The sequence below is a fragment of the Papaver somniferum genome, unplaced genomic scaffold, assembly GCF_003573695.1.
Source record: "Papaver somniferum cultivar HN1 unplaced genomic scaffold, ASM357369v1 unplaced-scaffold_47, whole genome shotgun sequence".
Classification (NCBI taxonomy): domain Eukaryota; kingdom Viridiplantae; phylum Streptophyta; class Magnoliopsida; order Ranunculales; family Papaveraceae; genus Papaver; species Papaver somniferum.
In genome coordinates, this window is record NW_020647304.1 from 411,444 (window position 1) to 429,617 (window position 18,174).

Here is an 18,174-nt window from a genome sequence, read left to right on the forward strand (position 1 = left end):
AGGGCTTGGTATGTGTGTCGATATTCTCACACCCATCATCAAAAGGGTTATACATATTAAGATTGTACAGGTGCATCCAACAGAATATTGGATTATAAGAAATCATAAGTTTATTTTGATTATTAAACTTGAAATAATCCATCCATCGAAGCACCAACTGAATCGATTCTTGATTGCAATTCAGTTTAATGATTCGCAATTAGGAAAAGATCCAGTAGGTACTCGACTCAATCCCTCAAAATTCATCCCTTGTAATTAAAGAAGTTAGAAGAACCAATTATTCATAGAATGATTGAGAAAAATACATAAAAGTATATTCAAACTTACCTTTTCATAGTCATCTGGGCCTAATAATGGGGTAAACTCTGGAGCATATGTTCTCTTGTAGCTATCCAGCCAATAACACTTGTCACAGTACCTACAACAACATTATAAAACTAAGTGTTTGAAACTAAAACGCAAACAAATAAAACAAATGCAAGGACAAAAACATATTAAAAGAAAACTTACTCAGCCCAAACTGGTCTCAATGGCTTTAAGGCACAGACAACATGCTGGCAGACAAATCCCCTTAGCTGCCGTTGCAAACAGCTACAAATTCTCTTTGGCAGATTGACTGTAAAAATGGCTCCATGACAACTGGTAACTTCATACACTTTCCCCCTTACAGCACTATCCAGCTTAAAATTAGTGGTCAAGTCACACATTTTCTCAATCAGCTTCATTGCCTTTGGAACCAAGTCACCATCCTTCCACTTGGCAGCCTCATTCCTCCTCTTGTTCATAAGCCCCATTACCATCTGCCCATACATCAAACCCAGCTTGCATACTGGCTTGTCTCTCAACTTCTTGGCCATATTGTTGAAGGATTCTGAGAAGTTGTTGTTGATGTGCTCACATTTGCTAGTAGTTGGAAAATGAGACCTTGACCAGGTTTCAGGCCTTTCATCAATGGGCCATCTTGCAGCATCTGGGTACTCAGCTACCATAACATCCATATGCTGCTGCACAATACATTACTAAGTTGTAAGTACAAGCATAAAATAGAAAGTTTGTGAATAAAAATAGAAAATTGTTGAGGCTAACAGATTACCTAAAAATGTTCCATCTTATAACATTTGGCAGCATTCCAAAGATGGGTCTGCAAGCTAAACCCCTTGTAGTACTTTTTAAAGTTGGCCATCAAGTGTCTGCCACACCAACAAACAATAATTAGTGTATCTTAAATATAATAAAATAGTACATTCTAAAACAGAACAAGTATCAATACTGAAAATAAATAAGTTCACCTGACACATTGTCTATGCTCAAATAAGGGAAAGTAGTGGTCAACAGCTTCCAAGATTCCCTTCTGCTTGGATATGATGGTAAACTCACATTTATCACCTAGCAGCTTCTTCAAATCATCCAAGAATATCTTCCAATTTTCAATTATCTCGTTCCTTCATACCATTATACCTAATGGAGGTAATCCATTTTGTCCATCCAATGCAGTTGCATGTAACATCACACCAGCATACTTCCCATATAAGTGACATGCATCCAAACCAATAACTTTTCTGCATCCAGCAAAGAAACCATCCATTGTAGCTTTGAAACATATTGTCATGGACAAGAAAGTATTATCTTTTGTTCCATATGAAAATGTAGCTATACTGCCTGGATTCCTCTCCTACAAACAAAGTAAAGCAAAGATCATTTCAGGGCTTGTTTCATATTAAAATTACTACTTAGACAAAAGTAAAAAAGTAAAAAAATAAAAACTAGAATAGTGTTACCTTCACCATTTCACAAAATGCAGGCACCAGTTTGTAGCTCTTCTCATAATTGCCATTTATCTTCTCCAACACCTTCACCCTTGCCCTCCATGCAGTGTGATATCTAATATTCACCTTTCTAGCTTTATTGAACTGTGTTGCTAAGTCATCAGCACATGGTACTGGTTCATTAATGCCAAGCTCAGACTTCGTCTTCTCATAGTACCAGTCAGCTACATATGATGGGTTTGCACATTTGCTCATGTCTTCCTTGTTACCGTTGCAGTTGTGATCTAGATTAAAGCCCATAAGTATGAAAGTTTTACCTTCACCTTTCTTGACAATGCCAGAGATGAAGAATGGACAATGGAGAGACCTCCAATGGATGCACTTGACCCTTAGCTTAATCGTAGAACTCTTTGTAGCCATTGTTTGGTGTTTGTTGATGACACAAAAGTTAGTCACATGCTTGTAGAAAGCAGCTTTATTCATGAACTTGCTGCCAACTATGAGTGAGGTTGGATCAATTTCTTCTTCCTCCGGGAACATTTTCTCATCAGCTTCTTCCTTCAGGTGGTCTGCATACTGCTTCTCAAACTCTGAGTTATCATGTTCATGCACATTGCTGTTAGATCCATTATATTCAGGGCCATTGAACTTAGACCCAACAGATGGTTCAACTTGTTCTGATCAAGGAATAAAAAAATAAGGATTAGAAAACAATATATGTAACAAACGTAATTATGCTAAGAATCATTAAACAACAAAACTAGGAATGAACAAAATGTAAATATTACCTTCCTTTTCAGAATCTGAATCCATCAAGTCCCCTATGTGGTCCTCAATTAAACAAATAGAACATTAGTACTTATATTCACCAAATACATAACTACAAAGATAAGAAGCCATAACATTATTACCTTCCTTATCATTTTCCACATCAACTTCACCAAACTCTGGATCCCCACCAACACTATCAGCATCACTACCACCTTCACTCTCAGTATCACTTCCTTTATCAGATAAATACCCATTTTCAACCTTCTTCAGAAACTTCTTGTAATCCATGGCATCTTTAAACTCTTGTTCATATCCAGGCACATTGTTAACGTCCTCATCAGGATGACACTCATCTTCTTCAATGTTTGGAAGCTGAACAAGAAATTCATCACTCTTCTTGTATCCTTCACTGAACCTGTGAATGTCTTCAGCAATACTTGCTTGTGTTGCAGCTTCAACCTAGAAATCATGATTAAATATTTCTTCTTCAAAAACACTAGCTTCTGTTGTACTTTGAGTTTGTTCTGGATCAGGCATGTTCTCAGCTACACTAGCTTGTGTTTCTTCACAGAACTGAGGAACATATACTTCTGGGCCGTCCTTGTCATTATCCACAATTGACTCTATTGCTTCAGTTTGTTCACCTAATTCTTCTTCATCATCTGGTATATCAACAAACAACTTCTTCTTACCTTTTATTGCAATTTGCTTCCTAAACAGTGCTGCTAATCTTGGACTTCTTATTGAACTTTGAGGTGTATTACCTTTGGGGACTGGTTCATTTGCTGTTGAAGTACAAGGTATATTACCCTTGGAGACTGGTTTCTTTGGTGTACTACTCTTCAATGGACTCATGTACTTGTGTGGAGGAACTGAAGCACTGGTAAGACCAGAATCATCACCATCCTTACTACTACTCTCTAGCACTTGCATATACATCTTACTCCAACCATTGTCATCAATTTCTGCATTATCCCAACAACACTTGAACTCTTCTTCTCTACACAGTGACATTGGAGTACAAGCATCCTATGACCACAATATATCTATAATTTCATCACCCTTCAATCTCAAGTATGGCCTGATCATGTCCTTTAACCTATCAAGACCCATATCTTCTCTAGCACAATCCCTGAACTCAAAACTCTGGCAAGTACCCATCACATTTACTTTAAAACTTCTGAAAGGTATCCTGTCATCTTCAACATCATTCCTACAAGAAACAAACAAACCATATTAGAAAAACAAACAAGAAACTGAAATTTCTAATTCATTTCCAAAGCATTACAAATAAGAACATACATAAGACTAAAACCCACCAATGCATTTAGCAAAAGAGCAAAAAAAATAATGCTGCAAAAAACTAAATATTTAACAAAGAAGGCAAATAATACATTACAAGGTTAGAACCCTAGCATTACAAGGAAAATATTGTTCTTATTATTCATTAGATTGATTCAAAAACTATGCATACCAAGTTTGTACTTGGGCAACTACATTTGCAACATTTGTCACTTCTACCCGATAAGAGAAAACCAAAATATAAATCAAATCAAAATTTAGAAAATACAAATAGATCACCAAAAGCAAATTCTTAAAGTGGGTTTACTTTTCAATCACTAACTCTATGTCAGTTCATTGTTCTTAGTACAAGACCAGTATAGTTGGTAAAACCGTGGATAGTATTCGACCACTAATAATTCTTCCTATTCTATCTGTAAACTACATTCTTCTAAGCATCCCACATTTTCAAATTCCAGACAATGTAACAAGATCCACTAATATGAATGACATACTTGCATTACATTGTAACAAGATACACATTCCATCATATACAACAGTACCACTAGTGAAGAGTAATGTGATGGGCATTCTTGCATTATATTGCAACCGGATACACATTCCAACATGTTATACATATCCCCCAACCAAGAGCATTAATTCCAGAACAACATAATATGAAATCTATACGTCCAGATAAAAACATGGCAGCAAGCATAAACATGGCAGCAAGCATGAACCACATAGACATGTAATGCAACTAGATACACAATCAACCATGCTTCACAAACTAGCTGTAATACCCATTCTATTGGAACATGAAGCACTACACTATCATTTAAACAAATCAAAACAGGCGCAAGCGTGGATAATCCATAGTAGAAAACCCCAAATTTCTATTGTCAAAACATGATAATATGCGCTACTATAAATGTCAAAAGACAGATATGTTCATTCTCACAAACAGAATCCTGGTTTGTTCATTCTTGGTTTGTTCAAGCAAATAATAAAGTCTAACACAATTATCTTAAGAACGCAAATACAGAACAAAATAATTACAGAAGTCAACCTTAAACAATCACCACTGGAAAATAGAAACAACACTAATTTCTAATCAAAGATTAAAGAGTTCACATCAACAATCACATCAAGATGTCCCCAAATAAGAACCAATACCAGAATCAGCTTGATTCTGAACATACATACAATAACCTTGATTTGTATTTCATATATTCCATATCATATCTCATGATTTTCATCAAAATCAGATAACCCAAATAATATACTAAATTAAAATTTAAAACCCTAAATCAGTGATCATCAAAAGATTAAAAAAACCCTTGAAATCTAACAGAAACTCTAGAAATCAAAGAAAACCCTAGAAAAACCATATAAATGAAACTAAACACAAACCCTAGAAATCAAACACAAAACCTAGAAGAATCGATTCATAAAGAAGCGAAAATAAACCGATTATCTCAAAATTTAAGAACAATACTTCAAAATAACAAAACCACAGAAACTGAAAATCTCAAAACTATAAACCCTAGAAATTAATCTCAAAAGTATCTCAAAATCACAGCATAAACAATAATCTTCTAATGAAACAACATATAGGGTTAGGGTTTGTCAGTTACCTCTCAATTCGCGGTTTACTTCGCCGTTTTTTTGATTTCTTAGTTTTATCCATCTTAACTTTAGCCTCTGAATCTATCAGACTTCTTCGTTCCTTTGATCTATTAGGTATACCCATCTTCTAACACAGAGAAAAAAGATAAAACTAATAGATCGAACGAGGAAAACAGATAGAGAAGAAGGAAAACCCTGATGAGAGAAGAAGGAAAAGAGAGAAGAATGGAGAACCTGATGAGATTATGTACCTTCTGTTGTTAACTACGAAGTGAAATAATCGTAGCCGTTACATATCATCGAGATCTAATAATTCCAGATGAACGAGTGAGATCTCACAATCCTGTCCTTAGTTACGAAGTACCCTTATCTTAGCCGTCAAAAGTCATCGAGATCTAATGATTCGAGATGAACGTCTCAGAACTCACAGCTAAATAAATCACATACGCGTCGTTGGCACAAATCATTCCATACGTGGCCGCACACGTGTCTTATATCTAGCTCATCAAATCTAAGTCGTTGATTATTCACGGGATTAACACTACTAACAGATCAAGCACTAAAGGGCGTATGGGTAATTTCAGCGTCATTATCTCATCTCATATGGGGAGAAATTGACAAAACTAACTTTTTGGATGGAAACATGGAAGGAGGCCTAGTTTTGTCATGGGAAAAAAAAGTGGCCTAGAGTTGTATCCCAGGATAAAAAAGTGGCATATATTTGTAAATATCTCTTATCCTTATTCAACCTTCCTGAAGTACCATCACCAGGATGTGTTAATATCCCTATAACTGGTCAGTAATATAAACTAGGATCTGAAGCAATACTATTTCCTATATATTGAACATCAACTCTATATTTCTTATCTTCTCAAGGTAAATCAATAATCTTATTTTGATTAGCTTTTATTGAATTCAAATAATTCTTTAATGAAACCAGTAGAGGTACCCGTAAATAATTCATAACTACTTATGGATAGACAAGAAGAACACATCGAAAGAAGAAGCTACTGATGAATTCTGTTTGGCTTGGTTTTTCTGACTAAAGATCGCCAGCTAAAGAGTTGCTTTCTGAGTCTTGAATATAAATTAGAGTTGGAGAAAAAATCGAAGTAAGGAATTGTTTTGATTGAAAAATGGGGAAAGGTCATCTATGGATAATATAATTATTATCAAAAGGTCGGTCCACTTTACTCCCGGACGAAGAATTTCACCCGAAGCTGAGTGTTTCTTATTACAGCCTAGTATATCATCAATGTTCTAAGGAAAGGTGGTGTCTATGATGGACAAAAGACGGTCAAGATATTCTCTTGGTTTGACGGTAGAGATTATGTTACGACCCCCTCTAAGCTAACCATAAGTTAAAGGCCATGTAGCATCCAGTCGCCCAACGCCGAAAAACCATGGTCTCTTGGGTTTTTTAGAAGGTTTAGGACAAAGTGTACGCCGAGGAGATACAAATTTTGGGTTAAGTCTGGAACGAAAAATCAGTTGAACAATGGAATCGGTTTAAGATAGATTTCGTTTGTTTTTTGATTGATGTCTCGAGTGTACAAGGGATATTTTGGAAAGATTGGTACGAATCAGGAGATAATTTGAGGGTAACTTTGATGCCGAGAAAACAGTGGTGAAGAAGATGATGTTGTTGTGGATGGCATAATATTAAGAAGTGTTATGTGTTTGAGAAGGATTAGAAGACATGGGTCATTATGGGATTCAATATATGAAGAGCATCAGAACCTAGAAAAACGAAAACTATTAGACAGACACTACATTTCCGAATATAATCTTTTGCTGCTCTTTAAGCCTTCGCAGCATTATCTCATTCATAACAGGCTTTATAATGCCACCAGGTTAACCCTATCATCAGTCAAGAGCTGCAACACCATCAGTTACATCTCGCGTTTAGCAGCTTGAATCTTCTCAAACTCAACAACAGTAAGGTTAAGCTTCAAACTATGCATGGACCTTACGAAGTTAAGAGATATCAGCTTTTGGAGTTCAGGCTCTAATTAAAGTTTATTCTCAAAGTATAAGGTAATGTAAAAGAGAAAAATCATAAGATATTTAGCTAATACATTGATCTGTTTAGATCGATATTTGAATTGTGGGTTTTGTTAAGTCAATGAATTTGAGCTTTTCCTAGTTGGATTGCAAAGTTGGATATATGCAATACCATTTTCCCCAGGTTGGAGTTTTAGTTTTTCATTCGAAATTAAAGCTAACCCCCCAACTTAGCTTCAGGTCACCTTTGAGTTGTGTTTTTGTTTTTACGATCTTATAATTTAATTTGGTTGTGCAGTGTAATGGTTAAAATTTGCACAAAATTGGTTCTTCAGTTCCTCCACTAGCATTTACAGTTATCCCCCAGATTCGAGTTCAGGTGCATCTAATCATATATTTCAGAATGTTTCCAAATGCACATGCGTATGGGAGTAAAACTTATTATCCTTCAAGCAACGAACATCATTTTGGTATTCTCAGATTCATATATATATATATATATTCAGGGAGCTACTGCCACCATCCAGGTTGTGATTTCGTATATAAATGTAGTTCTTTTGTACTTAATATGGTTAGTATATGTGAATTATCTACAGATCTATCAGATATGTCTTTTGATATATATATATGAGACCCACTAAGCAAATTTGGTTAACATAGTATTCATATAGACTCCTTATTTAAGATATGCATTAGGTTTGTAAAGAACTTCTTATGCACATGAAATAATATAAGAATCTTCTTCCTGCACCCACTGACCATAATATCAAATCTGTGATATATGTGTGCACATAGTGCCCCGACTACGGATTTTATTGATACACATGAACAAACAAAGGAACTCAGGTGTATCGTTTCTTTACATTATGTTTGTTTGGTATTATTATAGTGTCTGCCACACATTGCATTTGCATTTTGGTTCCTGCTACCGAGTCTTAGTATTTACTTCAGCTGTAAGTAACCTCATAATGTTGTTTGGTTTAGTAGGTGTGATTTTTCTGTTCGAGTTAGTGATTGTCCGCTATGCCAAATTTGTTACCTTCAAATACATACTGCATAGACACTGCAAAATATAAACGGTTCATGAATTTCGTTTCCTTTCATCCAAGATTCTTGGTTGGAAATGTAACGAGTGGAACACCACTTTCGTGCAAATATATATATATATATATATATATATATATATATATCAGTCTAAACATGTTAAAACGATGGGAAGAACATACACTCTCGTACTTTTGATTTTGAACAAACTTTGAGTTTGATGAATGATTATGTACTCATTAATCCATCATCTTGACTTAGAGTTAGGTTTCTAAGAAGAAGTTTGTGGATTATCTTGAGTTCTTTTGAAGATGAAGAACATCATGAAAAGTTTGTCTTTTCAACTTTCATACGAAGATATTTTCCCCTTTGAAGTTTACTGACTATACCTCTTCCCAGATCTTTCATGGAGGAGATCGTTTGAGAACCGAAGTGTTTAAACTCCATTTTTACTCTGATATTCAACTTTCTTGAGCATCTTGAGGAAGATAAAGAAGATCGTAAAGGAACGAAAAATCTTATGAAAAACCAGTAAAAACATGTAGATCTGTTGATTTTGAGGGTCTTTTAGACTTCTCAGATCGTGTGGACTATATTTGAGTCCGAGCTCTACTCAGAAATCTTAACAGATTTCTACTTAATGGCATGAAAACCATTTCTCTCATGGATATTATAAAAATGATATACAGCTGTGATTAGGGAGATAGATTAAATCTTCATACCTCCATGTTTCTAGCGCCAAAATGTAGTTGCATCCTTTCTGATGGCTACACCCAAGTAAATCTAAAGGTTATAAACTATCTAAACATTCAAGATTCAAGATAAACAAGATGTACAGAACATGAAAAGTAGAGATTAACACAAGCATATAACGTGGTTTGGCCATGAAGACCTACGTCCACGGGAAGAAGATGTATTCTTTATTGTTTATAAGGTCGTACCCTTGAAAGAGCTACCAATATCACTCAGATTTCTTACTCTTTCTCTATCTAGATCTCTCTCAGGAATTCTCTGTAGAAAGCCCATTTAATAATACATAAGTTGTCCATGTCCTTCTACATGGACTGGTATTTATAGGGAAACTAAGCTCATGAAGGTCTGGCCTCGTCGAGCTGGTGGAGTCTTCATACATCGTATTCGTTGCTTCGGGCGAGTTCTATATTGTCCCTCGTGATGGTTTGCTGGGTTCTCCTCCCGAATTGTCTTGTTCTACTCGCCATCGTGTAGCTCTTCCTTGGAGAACCTCGTGATGCATCACCTCTGGGTTGTAATATAGATCGTCTGAGCTTTCCATCACGATGTAGATCCGCTCTTATCTCTTCATTAAATGCGGTCCTCCTTTTTAGACTTGACCGTTTGAGCAGATTGGACTTCTCCTTACACGCGTCATTCATGTGACGTTTGTAGCAGGTGTCTCGATTCATACGAAATCACCTTTTCACCAGATGATTCGGTGCTTCTATCTTATCATCTCATCATGATACCATCCCTTGAGATGTTGACACGTGGCCATCGGGTGATTTACCCTCACATATATAGCAAGGGAAAATGGAAACAAAAAAAGCTTCAAAAATCCTATTTTTCTTAAATATGTTTATGGAGTATTTTTGGTGTAACACTCTTAGAATTACACACCTATTATATTATCTAAAGGCAGCTAGCGTTATTGAAGCCGAATTTTTTTTCTTCCAACATTAACCATGCATACCTTTAAAAGAAGTTTGGATATAGAAGTTTGGATATCCCCATTCTCATGCACATTGAAAAAGAATAAAAAGAAAAAAGAGGGTATTTGGATAATTTGAAATGCTATTGAGACAACTTATGCGCAAAAATTATTGACTATTCCATTTTTCACACATTCTCTATATATATTCCGGCAAAATAGCTATTAGGATATAAAGTCAATTTAGAATAATATCACTTTTTATGTGTCAATTTTTTTTTCCATGTATATTACATGTACCCAAGTTTGTTGTCGCTGTCAAAAAATAAAAGGAAAAAAGAAAATCTAGTATATCTTAAGATAAAGCCCAATACAAATGATAAAGCAGTATCCCCCAATTAGGTGAATCATATGTGGGTGGCTGCACTGCTCATCCCTAATGGATCATCGAAAATGTAAAAAAGCTGAAGTATCCTCGAGTTAACCAAGATGACTCTTAATTTTGTTCCTAAAAGCAACTAAATTTTCTTTTTTTATTTTTGATGAACAATTAATTAAGTTTATTTTATAAATCCTAAATTAAGTAAAAAAGTTTAGAGTACATGTGGTAAAGTCAGATTGCAAGTATGGCCAGAAAACATATAATCATATCAAAACCAATAATTCTTGGTTAATCGAAGGAAATTTCTTAGATTTTAAAGTGATTCACATGGGACCTAGATTTGGGTAAAAACTACCTCTTATAAAACCTTGTGGTGGGGCCTCAAAACGGTGAAACGTGGAAAACTTCGCGGAATTTTCTCGGTTAACCTAGATTCACCATGGTTATATCCCATGAGATTTCATGCATGACATAATTGCAGGACCTATGCTATTCCCTAAAGTATGAATGTTATTGTCTTGAATCATGCAGAATTAACCACGAAATACAACTCACACCATATGGAGTGCAAGGATACTCATATATGAAACACTATAATTTTAGTAAAAGGGTGATAAATACTAAGATGGGGTAAGTACATCTAATAAAGTGTTGGTTGAATAGAAACAATAAGATTACTATAATTATGAAACTTGAAATATTCCATCCATCGAAGCACCAACTGAATCAGTTTTTTATTGCAATTCAGTTTACTGAGTTGCAATTAGGAAAAAATTCAATTGGAACACGACTTATTATGTCTAATATAATCCCGTATATTAGAATATTGAAATAATCCATCAAAACCCTTGTAGTTGAAGAAGTTCGAAGAAACAATTGTTCACAGGATGGTTTAGAAATCTAGGGTGCGAAATTAATCGGTTTTAGAGTGGGCCCGGCGTATTAATGTGCATAGATATTTCCATTCTCGTTCCCATATATATAAAATACCTATGTATGAATTTATTTATTTTCAGTATATTGTGAATTCTATCATCACGTGAATCCACTCCAATCCATTGTTGTATTCCCTATTAATTCGGTTACTTAAACGAGTGTAGCAATCTGCATATAACCAGAAATGACATTAATTTATACATGTTGGAAAAACAATTTTAACTTTAAACAATTAAAGCATTTAGTGTGGTTTGACCCCTAAACCACTAGCACCCTAACATTTTTTTCAAGTGAATGCTTAAAACATTAACCTCTTTTTCGCACGGGTTTACAAACACTATGCGTCTGTTTTGTTTTGATAACTGTGTCAGGGATGCTTGAGATATTTCACGTCTTTCCATATAAATGTTTCATTGTACATAACATTGCAGAATATTTTCTAGGAAAGATCTTTGCTTCTCGTTTTTGATAAAAAAAAATCTTTCATTGCAAGCTTCTCGTGTTTGGGAATAATATCTTGTTTGTTACAAAACTTCCTCGTTTATAACGTGGTCTGATTTTTAACTCTACAAAGGGAAGTCCAATATATATTTTCTAGAGTGAGAAAGAAGAGAAAACAAAATAAGAAGAAATAAATAACTTATATTATTCTTTTTTGCATGATTTTCATTTTTTAAAAGAATATTTTATTGTTTCCAACTATGTCATCTCGTGTGTAACGTTGTCTCGTTTGTATCATTGATTTATTTTTGTTACTCTTCAAAAGCAGGTCATAAATCCATTTTTAAAGTAGAAGAAATACAATGGAGAAAAACAATAATAGTCTTTTCTTCAATTTTTCTGTGTATTGGTGTGAAACAATGCTCTTTCACTATTTTGAATTTTCCTGACAAGCTCTTAGGATATTTTACTTGTGTGCTACATCGAGAAATACCAACAATAGTAGTATCCTGAAGGCAACTCATCAATGGTTATAGCATCACTCTGTTTAGAGGATTAACTGGCGATATTGTCTTTAGATTGTTGGGTTAGTAACAACAATAATGAGAATGTGCTCTATTGTGGGTGTGGGTTCATTAGATCTTATCTTTTTGCTGAAATTTTTGGTACGTGTTTTCCACACATGCACATGATTTCTCACCAGTTTTTATGGGTGAAGAATCTCCTCGTCTCTTTTGATGTCTGACTTCCTGACATGTGTTGTCTGACAAAAGTTTTGAGTCTTTCCTTTTCATTGTTTTCTGTCAGCTTTGTCAGTGCATGTGAGAATGTTCTCGATCTTTGTCTGACTCTTCTTGTTTATAACGTTTCGAAAATTATATAAAAAAAAAATTGCAGATTTTTTGAAAGACACATAAACAAAACTAGCTTCTTCTTCATTGTTTTACAATAATTTTCTCATGTTAACTGTTTTGTTTTACTGTAAACTATTGGAGATCATTTTTTTGTACACTTCCAAGATCTTAGGGTATTTTCCTTGTGTGCTACATCGAAAAATACCAAAAATAGTTGTATCTTATAGGCAACTCGCTAATCGCTATAACATCACTCTGCTTAGTGAAGTTGCAAGCAATATTGTCTTTAAGATAGCGTATCCTCAATACGTTCCTCTATTAACTTCTTCAATAATTGTTGTTGTTGCATTCACTTGTCAAGCTTTGGGTAGAGATAAGTTTAACTTCTCAGTTATTCACAATTTGTTGTTACTAGAAGCAACAAACTAAAGACAATATCGCATGTGACTCCTCTAAACAGAGTGATGCTATATCCATTAGCGAGTTTCATCCGCGATACAACTATTGTTGGTATTTATCGATGTAGCACAGTAGCGCCCCCTAAGCTAGCAACTGACTAATCCAAGAGATTAACTAATTAAAGAGGCACTAAGAATCTAAATCATTTACTTAAACATTCAATTAATAAATCAGCTACAAAACTTAACCCAAAACTATCCTCGCTCAGAAATATATATATATATATATATACAAGAACTTCTCTCAAATGATACATATATAATAGTCATTTGGTTTACAAATAAGAATATACAACATAATAAACATAGCAGAAGTTAACCACTACAAACTTAACTCCTCGAAGCTTTCGCTGCACAACTCTGATCTGTCTCTGAAACTGAAAGTGGGAATGGGTGAGCACATCATCCCTAAAAGGGGTGCCCAGCAGGAATAACATTTAACTTTAAAGAAATCATGAGCAAGATTTTGGAAAACAATACATGTTTTCCCAAACATCAAAGTGACTAAGTCACTGGAAATACACAAACATGTATATGGACAAACTCCTTCGTCAAACAATGTATAATAATGATGTCGGGTTGTTCCACACCTAATAATATATTGATGTCGGGTTGTTCCACACCTAATATGCATAAAAGCTGAAAGTAAATAGGTATAAATGTGAAGGAGCGTATTCTATATACCACAAGTGGAAACTCTTATTTCCCATAACAATTCATAATGAAAAACATTACAAGTCCTTTCCAATTCATGAAAAGATTCAAAGAATCAACAGAACAATCATAACACAAACTAAACAATGAATGAAATGCACGAACAGACAATGCATGAGTTTTGGTAAATATAAACTTTTGTAAAAGAGACAACAATGGTTTCAAAAGAGTTAAAAGTATTCCCACCTCTTTTGATGACAAGCCACGCCTACCTCGAGATCCACGATTCACTGGTTCGTCCTTTGAATCGATCGTTGTTAATAGAGTCTAACTGTTAATTATACAAGAACTCTAAGAATTTAGCCACAAGGCACATAACATAATTTCATACAAGTCTCTAGTTATAAGTTTAGTGAACTATCTAATGGTTCTAATTCCATTTATGTTTTTACACCTTCTCATTCCCTCACTTTAGTATAACGAAAGTTTATTAATTCAATTAGGTTGGTTTTATAGTCCATTAGGTAAGTCTTATGAATATCTTCAACTTGTAGAAAGAACCAAAATCTAATTCGGACCATAAGGATCCAATACATCAAAATAGGAATACTAGATCTAAGCCCAAGTCTGCTAAACTTATCCATTATCATAAGGCCTGGTCCAACTGGTCAACTAACAGTCCTTAACAGTCCATAGGGTCAACGTCTAAAGTTCAGGTCAACGTCTAAAATAGGAATACTAGATCTAAGCTATAAATCTTACAACTTCATCTTTCATTTTAGCATTACAATATTAAAACATTCATAATCACTACCAACCTGAATTCAGGCTTCCATCATTACAGCTCAGTTCCATCACCCTTCAACAACATTACAAGGAAAGACACCCAACGTTATACACACAAAACTCTAATTCCAGATCAACTTCAAAATCCATTACATTAATACAAACTAAGCTTACCCGTCGTTGCAGTTGCAAGCCTTCCCTTGGAGGTTTAACTCAACAAAATCACTAATTTCTTATTCTAACAACACTATCAATCCAACTCAATATCACCTGCAACTTACATTAACTGTCACCACCAAAACAACACCACCACCATTACACATCTCATACATGATCTTCACTTCAACTGCCATTCAAAACACAACAGCACCATCACCAGTTGCAATACAGTACCTCCACCGGTTCAACAATACCATCTACAATTCCATCATGTGCAATCCATTCTCTTATCTCAAATACATACTGGTGGGTTTTATAAACAACCTACAAATTGACCTGCAAGTATACAGGGTCAATTGTAGCTAGAATGGGAAGAAAGGGAAAGTCCACAGGGACAAGGGGGAGCAAATGTTGTTTTCAAGCTTCTCTAGATGCTTCCTAAGCTAACATGGAGCTGAATGGAGGCAGTAAACAGTAGCATGCAAGGGCCTTTGAATCCACTTCTTGATCCTAAGCTAAGGCAGTACCTAATCAAATCATTGTTCTTGTTTCATTTCAGGGAAGATCATAATGGATGATTTTCTTGACTAATCTTTACTCACTTGCCCCTAGCATCAGCTGTCTTCTTACAGCACAGCTGATCACAGGCTTGTTGTTCAAGAAGCTATCTATCACCCTAAGACAGTTAAACACAGTCCTTCAAATGGACTGAATTCTTAGCTACCATCATTCTTTCACCCCTAGAATCAGTTGTCTTCTTACAGCACAGCTGATCACAAATGCATTCACTCAAGTAGATATTATCAGTCCTATTAAATTTAAGCACTACAAGAACAGTTAACATGATCATGGATTATCCTAGCATACAATTCAAGAGTATCATCTAACCCCTAGCATATGAAGTTAGAACATATTGAAACTGATTAACAACTGGAATTGAAGTTGAACTTAAACATTGAACTGAAATTAAAATTGGAATTAAACTGAAATTAACCTAATTAGGGGGTATCTCGGCTAACCAAGAACACCCCTCACATGTTCTACAAACCCCAGTATTTATACCCTAAATTAGGGTTCATCCAAAATTCCCCAAAAATCAAAAAGATGAAATTAGGTTTTCTATTTTACCTAACTCGTTTGGTCTTGTCGAACCCATGTGTCTTCTGCTGCTCTTCTTTCATTCTCTCCATGCGCATGTGATGAATCATAGACATCTACCTTGTTTTCCCATATCAAAACCCTAGCAGTGGGTAGGGTTTGTGCTATGGGCTAACTAGGGTGATGGGTACGTTTCTAGGGTGAAGTAGGGTGGTTGTTGGAGCTGGTGGAAGTGGTGACGTATGGTGGAGAAGGTGGTGGTGTACGGTGGCGGACATGGTGTTCGGTGGAGAAGGTGGTACGGGCAGAGAGGAAGAAAGAGAAGGAGAAGTGAAAATGATTAGGGTTTCTTCATTTTTTTGGGTTATATATCCTAGGGTTGTTTCGTTGTGAGGCGGGTTCATCGAGTTTTGGTGTCTAGCGATACTAAGTCGTGGGATGTGAAGATGGTAGATTGATCCAACGGTGGGATGAGACAGAGCAAGTAACGACCGTTAGATGTATAATACATCAAAATTAACGGTGTAAGATGGAGTTAGGTGCTGTAGTGTTAGACAGGAGCTGCAGACTTCGATGAACGATGATGAAGCGACCGTAGGATGCTGAGATGATCCAATCTAACGGCTGAGAATGGAGGCGGGTTATGGATTTGGGTTTTGGTTTGGGAAATAAGTTGGGCTTGGGATAATTCTGAGCCCATTTCTTCTTTAAGAACAATTTCTTCCTCTTGAAGCCCACTTCTAGCCTTTTGGTCTTATGCACAACATTCTTCGCGGCTTCCTTGCGTAATTCCTCCCGGCTTTTCACCACTTTTCTGCTCTTTTTCGCTCCGCAAGTCATCCAGACTTTATTTATTACCTAAAAATGCAAAATTAAGTAAGAAAAATATTTATTCTTGAAAACAAAGAAAATACAGAATATGGGATAAAATGTAGAATTAATGCACAAAAGATGAGCTAAATGCCAAGAAAAATATATAGAAATATGCACTTTTTAGGACTCATCAAATACCCCCAAACCTGAATTTTACTTGTCCTCAAGTAAAACAAAACTAAGGAAATCCTACCTATACCACTGTCGCTGGTCTCTCGAATGCATTTAGCGTATGCACTAAGCCTTTTAAACCACTAAGTGTCCCTAGTGGACGAGTTGAAGTCTCGTGAAGGTTTGCTTAGAACGTACCTACAAAGTTCTAGGTCAAAATATAAGCTCAGATTCCATCAAATGTGACATGTGCAAAACAGTTTAAGCTCACAGCAAAATGGAGATGTCAATCTAGCTATCAAAGGCACAATCCTAGCACTGATAACAAAAAAAGACATGTGATAAGAGTGTAAAGTGTATCTACACATGTGTAAAGAAAGATCTGAAGTTATGACTACTAATCACCAAGAGATAGTTTCTCAGGCTAAGAACTGAGGTCGAAATCTAGCTAGCTGTCCGGACTTTACGAGAATTGTGAATGAGTTGGATGTATTTCACAATTACTCGCGTTGTACATCAATGGCATACACCCTCCTTGCTTATTACAAAAAACAACAAAATGACTCTTTACATGACTCTTATTTACATTGACTATTCTCTTTTTATTTTTGGAACAAGAGAGGATGGAATTGATAAATACTTGATTTTTTTTGTATTTTTCTGATATTTTTTTCTCTTTTTTTTTTTTTAACAAGGAAACACTTTTGATACATATACAAAAGGAAACAAAAGATTACATGACACTTTGCAAGAGGTAGCCCTTTTTGATGCACCCAGTTAAATTCGATGGTTGTCTTTCTTAATGTAACCTCCACCTTCTATCCCAACCAACCAAAGAACAAGCTAGTCAAGTTTCGTTCAGTATTCTAAAGTGATTGGCAATCGTAAATTCCTATCCAACACCTTGAAGATCGAGGCCATACATGTATTGGTAGATCGTGCGCGTGCAAATTTCTTATCACTATGTGAATTGTGCTAGAATCAGGGTGCCTAAATATCTAGACTAAGACTCCTAATAAAAATACATATTTGCACAAGAGTCAACATTTCAAGGTAAATGAGCTCCATTTTTATGATTTTTTTTTAATTTAATTTTTTTTTTTTTAATTTTTTATTTTGATTTTTCATATTTTTTGGAATTTTTCAATTTTTTCAAAAAGAAGAAGGAGTTCGTTTTCAATTATGGCAAATTATCATGGTATCTACTCTATACCCCCAAACCTAAACTAAACATTGTCCTCAATGTTTCAAAATATGGAAA

General features: G+C 35.2%; 1 protein-coding gene across 2 annotated transcripts; it reads right to left on the reverse strand.

Annotated features, from left to right (window-relative positions):
- Positions 1 to 354: 354 nt before the first annotated feature.
- LOC113342733 lies at positions 355 to 5,642 on the reverse strand. 2 transcript variants are annotated; one of them, XM_026587173.1, is made up of 8 exons: positions 5,456 to 5,642; positions 2,678 to 3,750; positions 2,555 to 2,587; positions 1,779 to 2,443; positions 1,290 to 1,672; positions 1,094 to 1,190; positions 511 to 1,001; positions 355 to 418 (listed from the first exon to the last, which is right to left on the reverse strand). In XM_026587173.1, exons 2-5 carry the CDS (start codon positions 2,823 to 2,825, stop codon positions 1,445 to 1,447), a joined length of 1,074 nt encoding a protein of 357 aa, XP_026442958.1. In that variant the 5' UTR covers positions 2,826 to 3,750; positions 5,456 to 5,642; the 3' UTR covers positions 355 to 418; positions 511 to 1,001; positions 1,094 to 1,190; positions 1,290 to 1,444. The 2 variants fall into 2 exon arrangements, with proteins under 2 accessions (XP_026442958.1, XP_026442960.1); XM_026587175.1 differs by having other exon boundaries at positions 511 to 1,004.
- Positions 5,643 to 18,174: the final 12,532 nt, after the last annotated feature.

Bases quoted from the DNA above. Each gene is read 5' to 3' on its own strand.
- LOC113342733 (XM_026587173.1), bottom strand. From the start codon at position 2,825: ATGGATTACAAGAAGTTTCTGAAGAAGGTTGAAAATGGGTATTTATCT. The intron at 2,588-2,677 runs GTAATAATGTTA...AGGACCACATAG, and splicing joins TGTGGAAAATGATAAGGAAG to GGGACTTGATGGATTCAGAT. The intron at 2,444-2,554 runs GTAATATTTACA...TTCCTTGATCAG, and splicing joins TTCAGATTCTGAAAAGGAAG to AACAAGTTGAACCATCTGTT.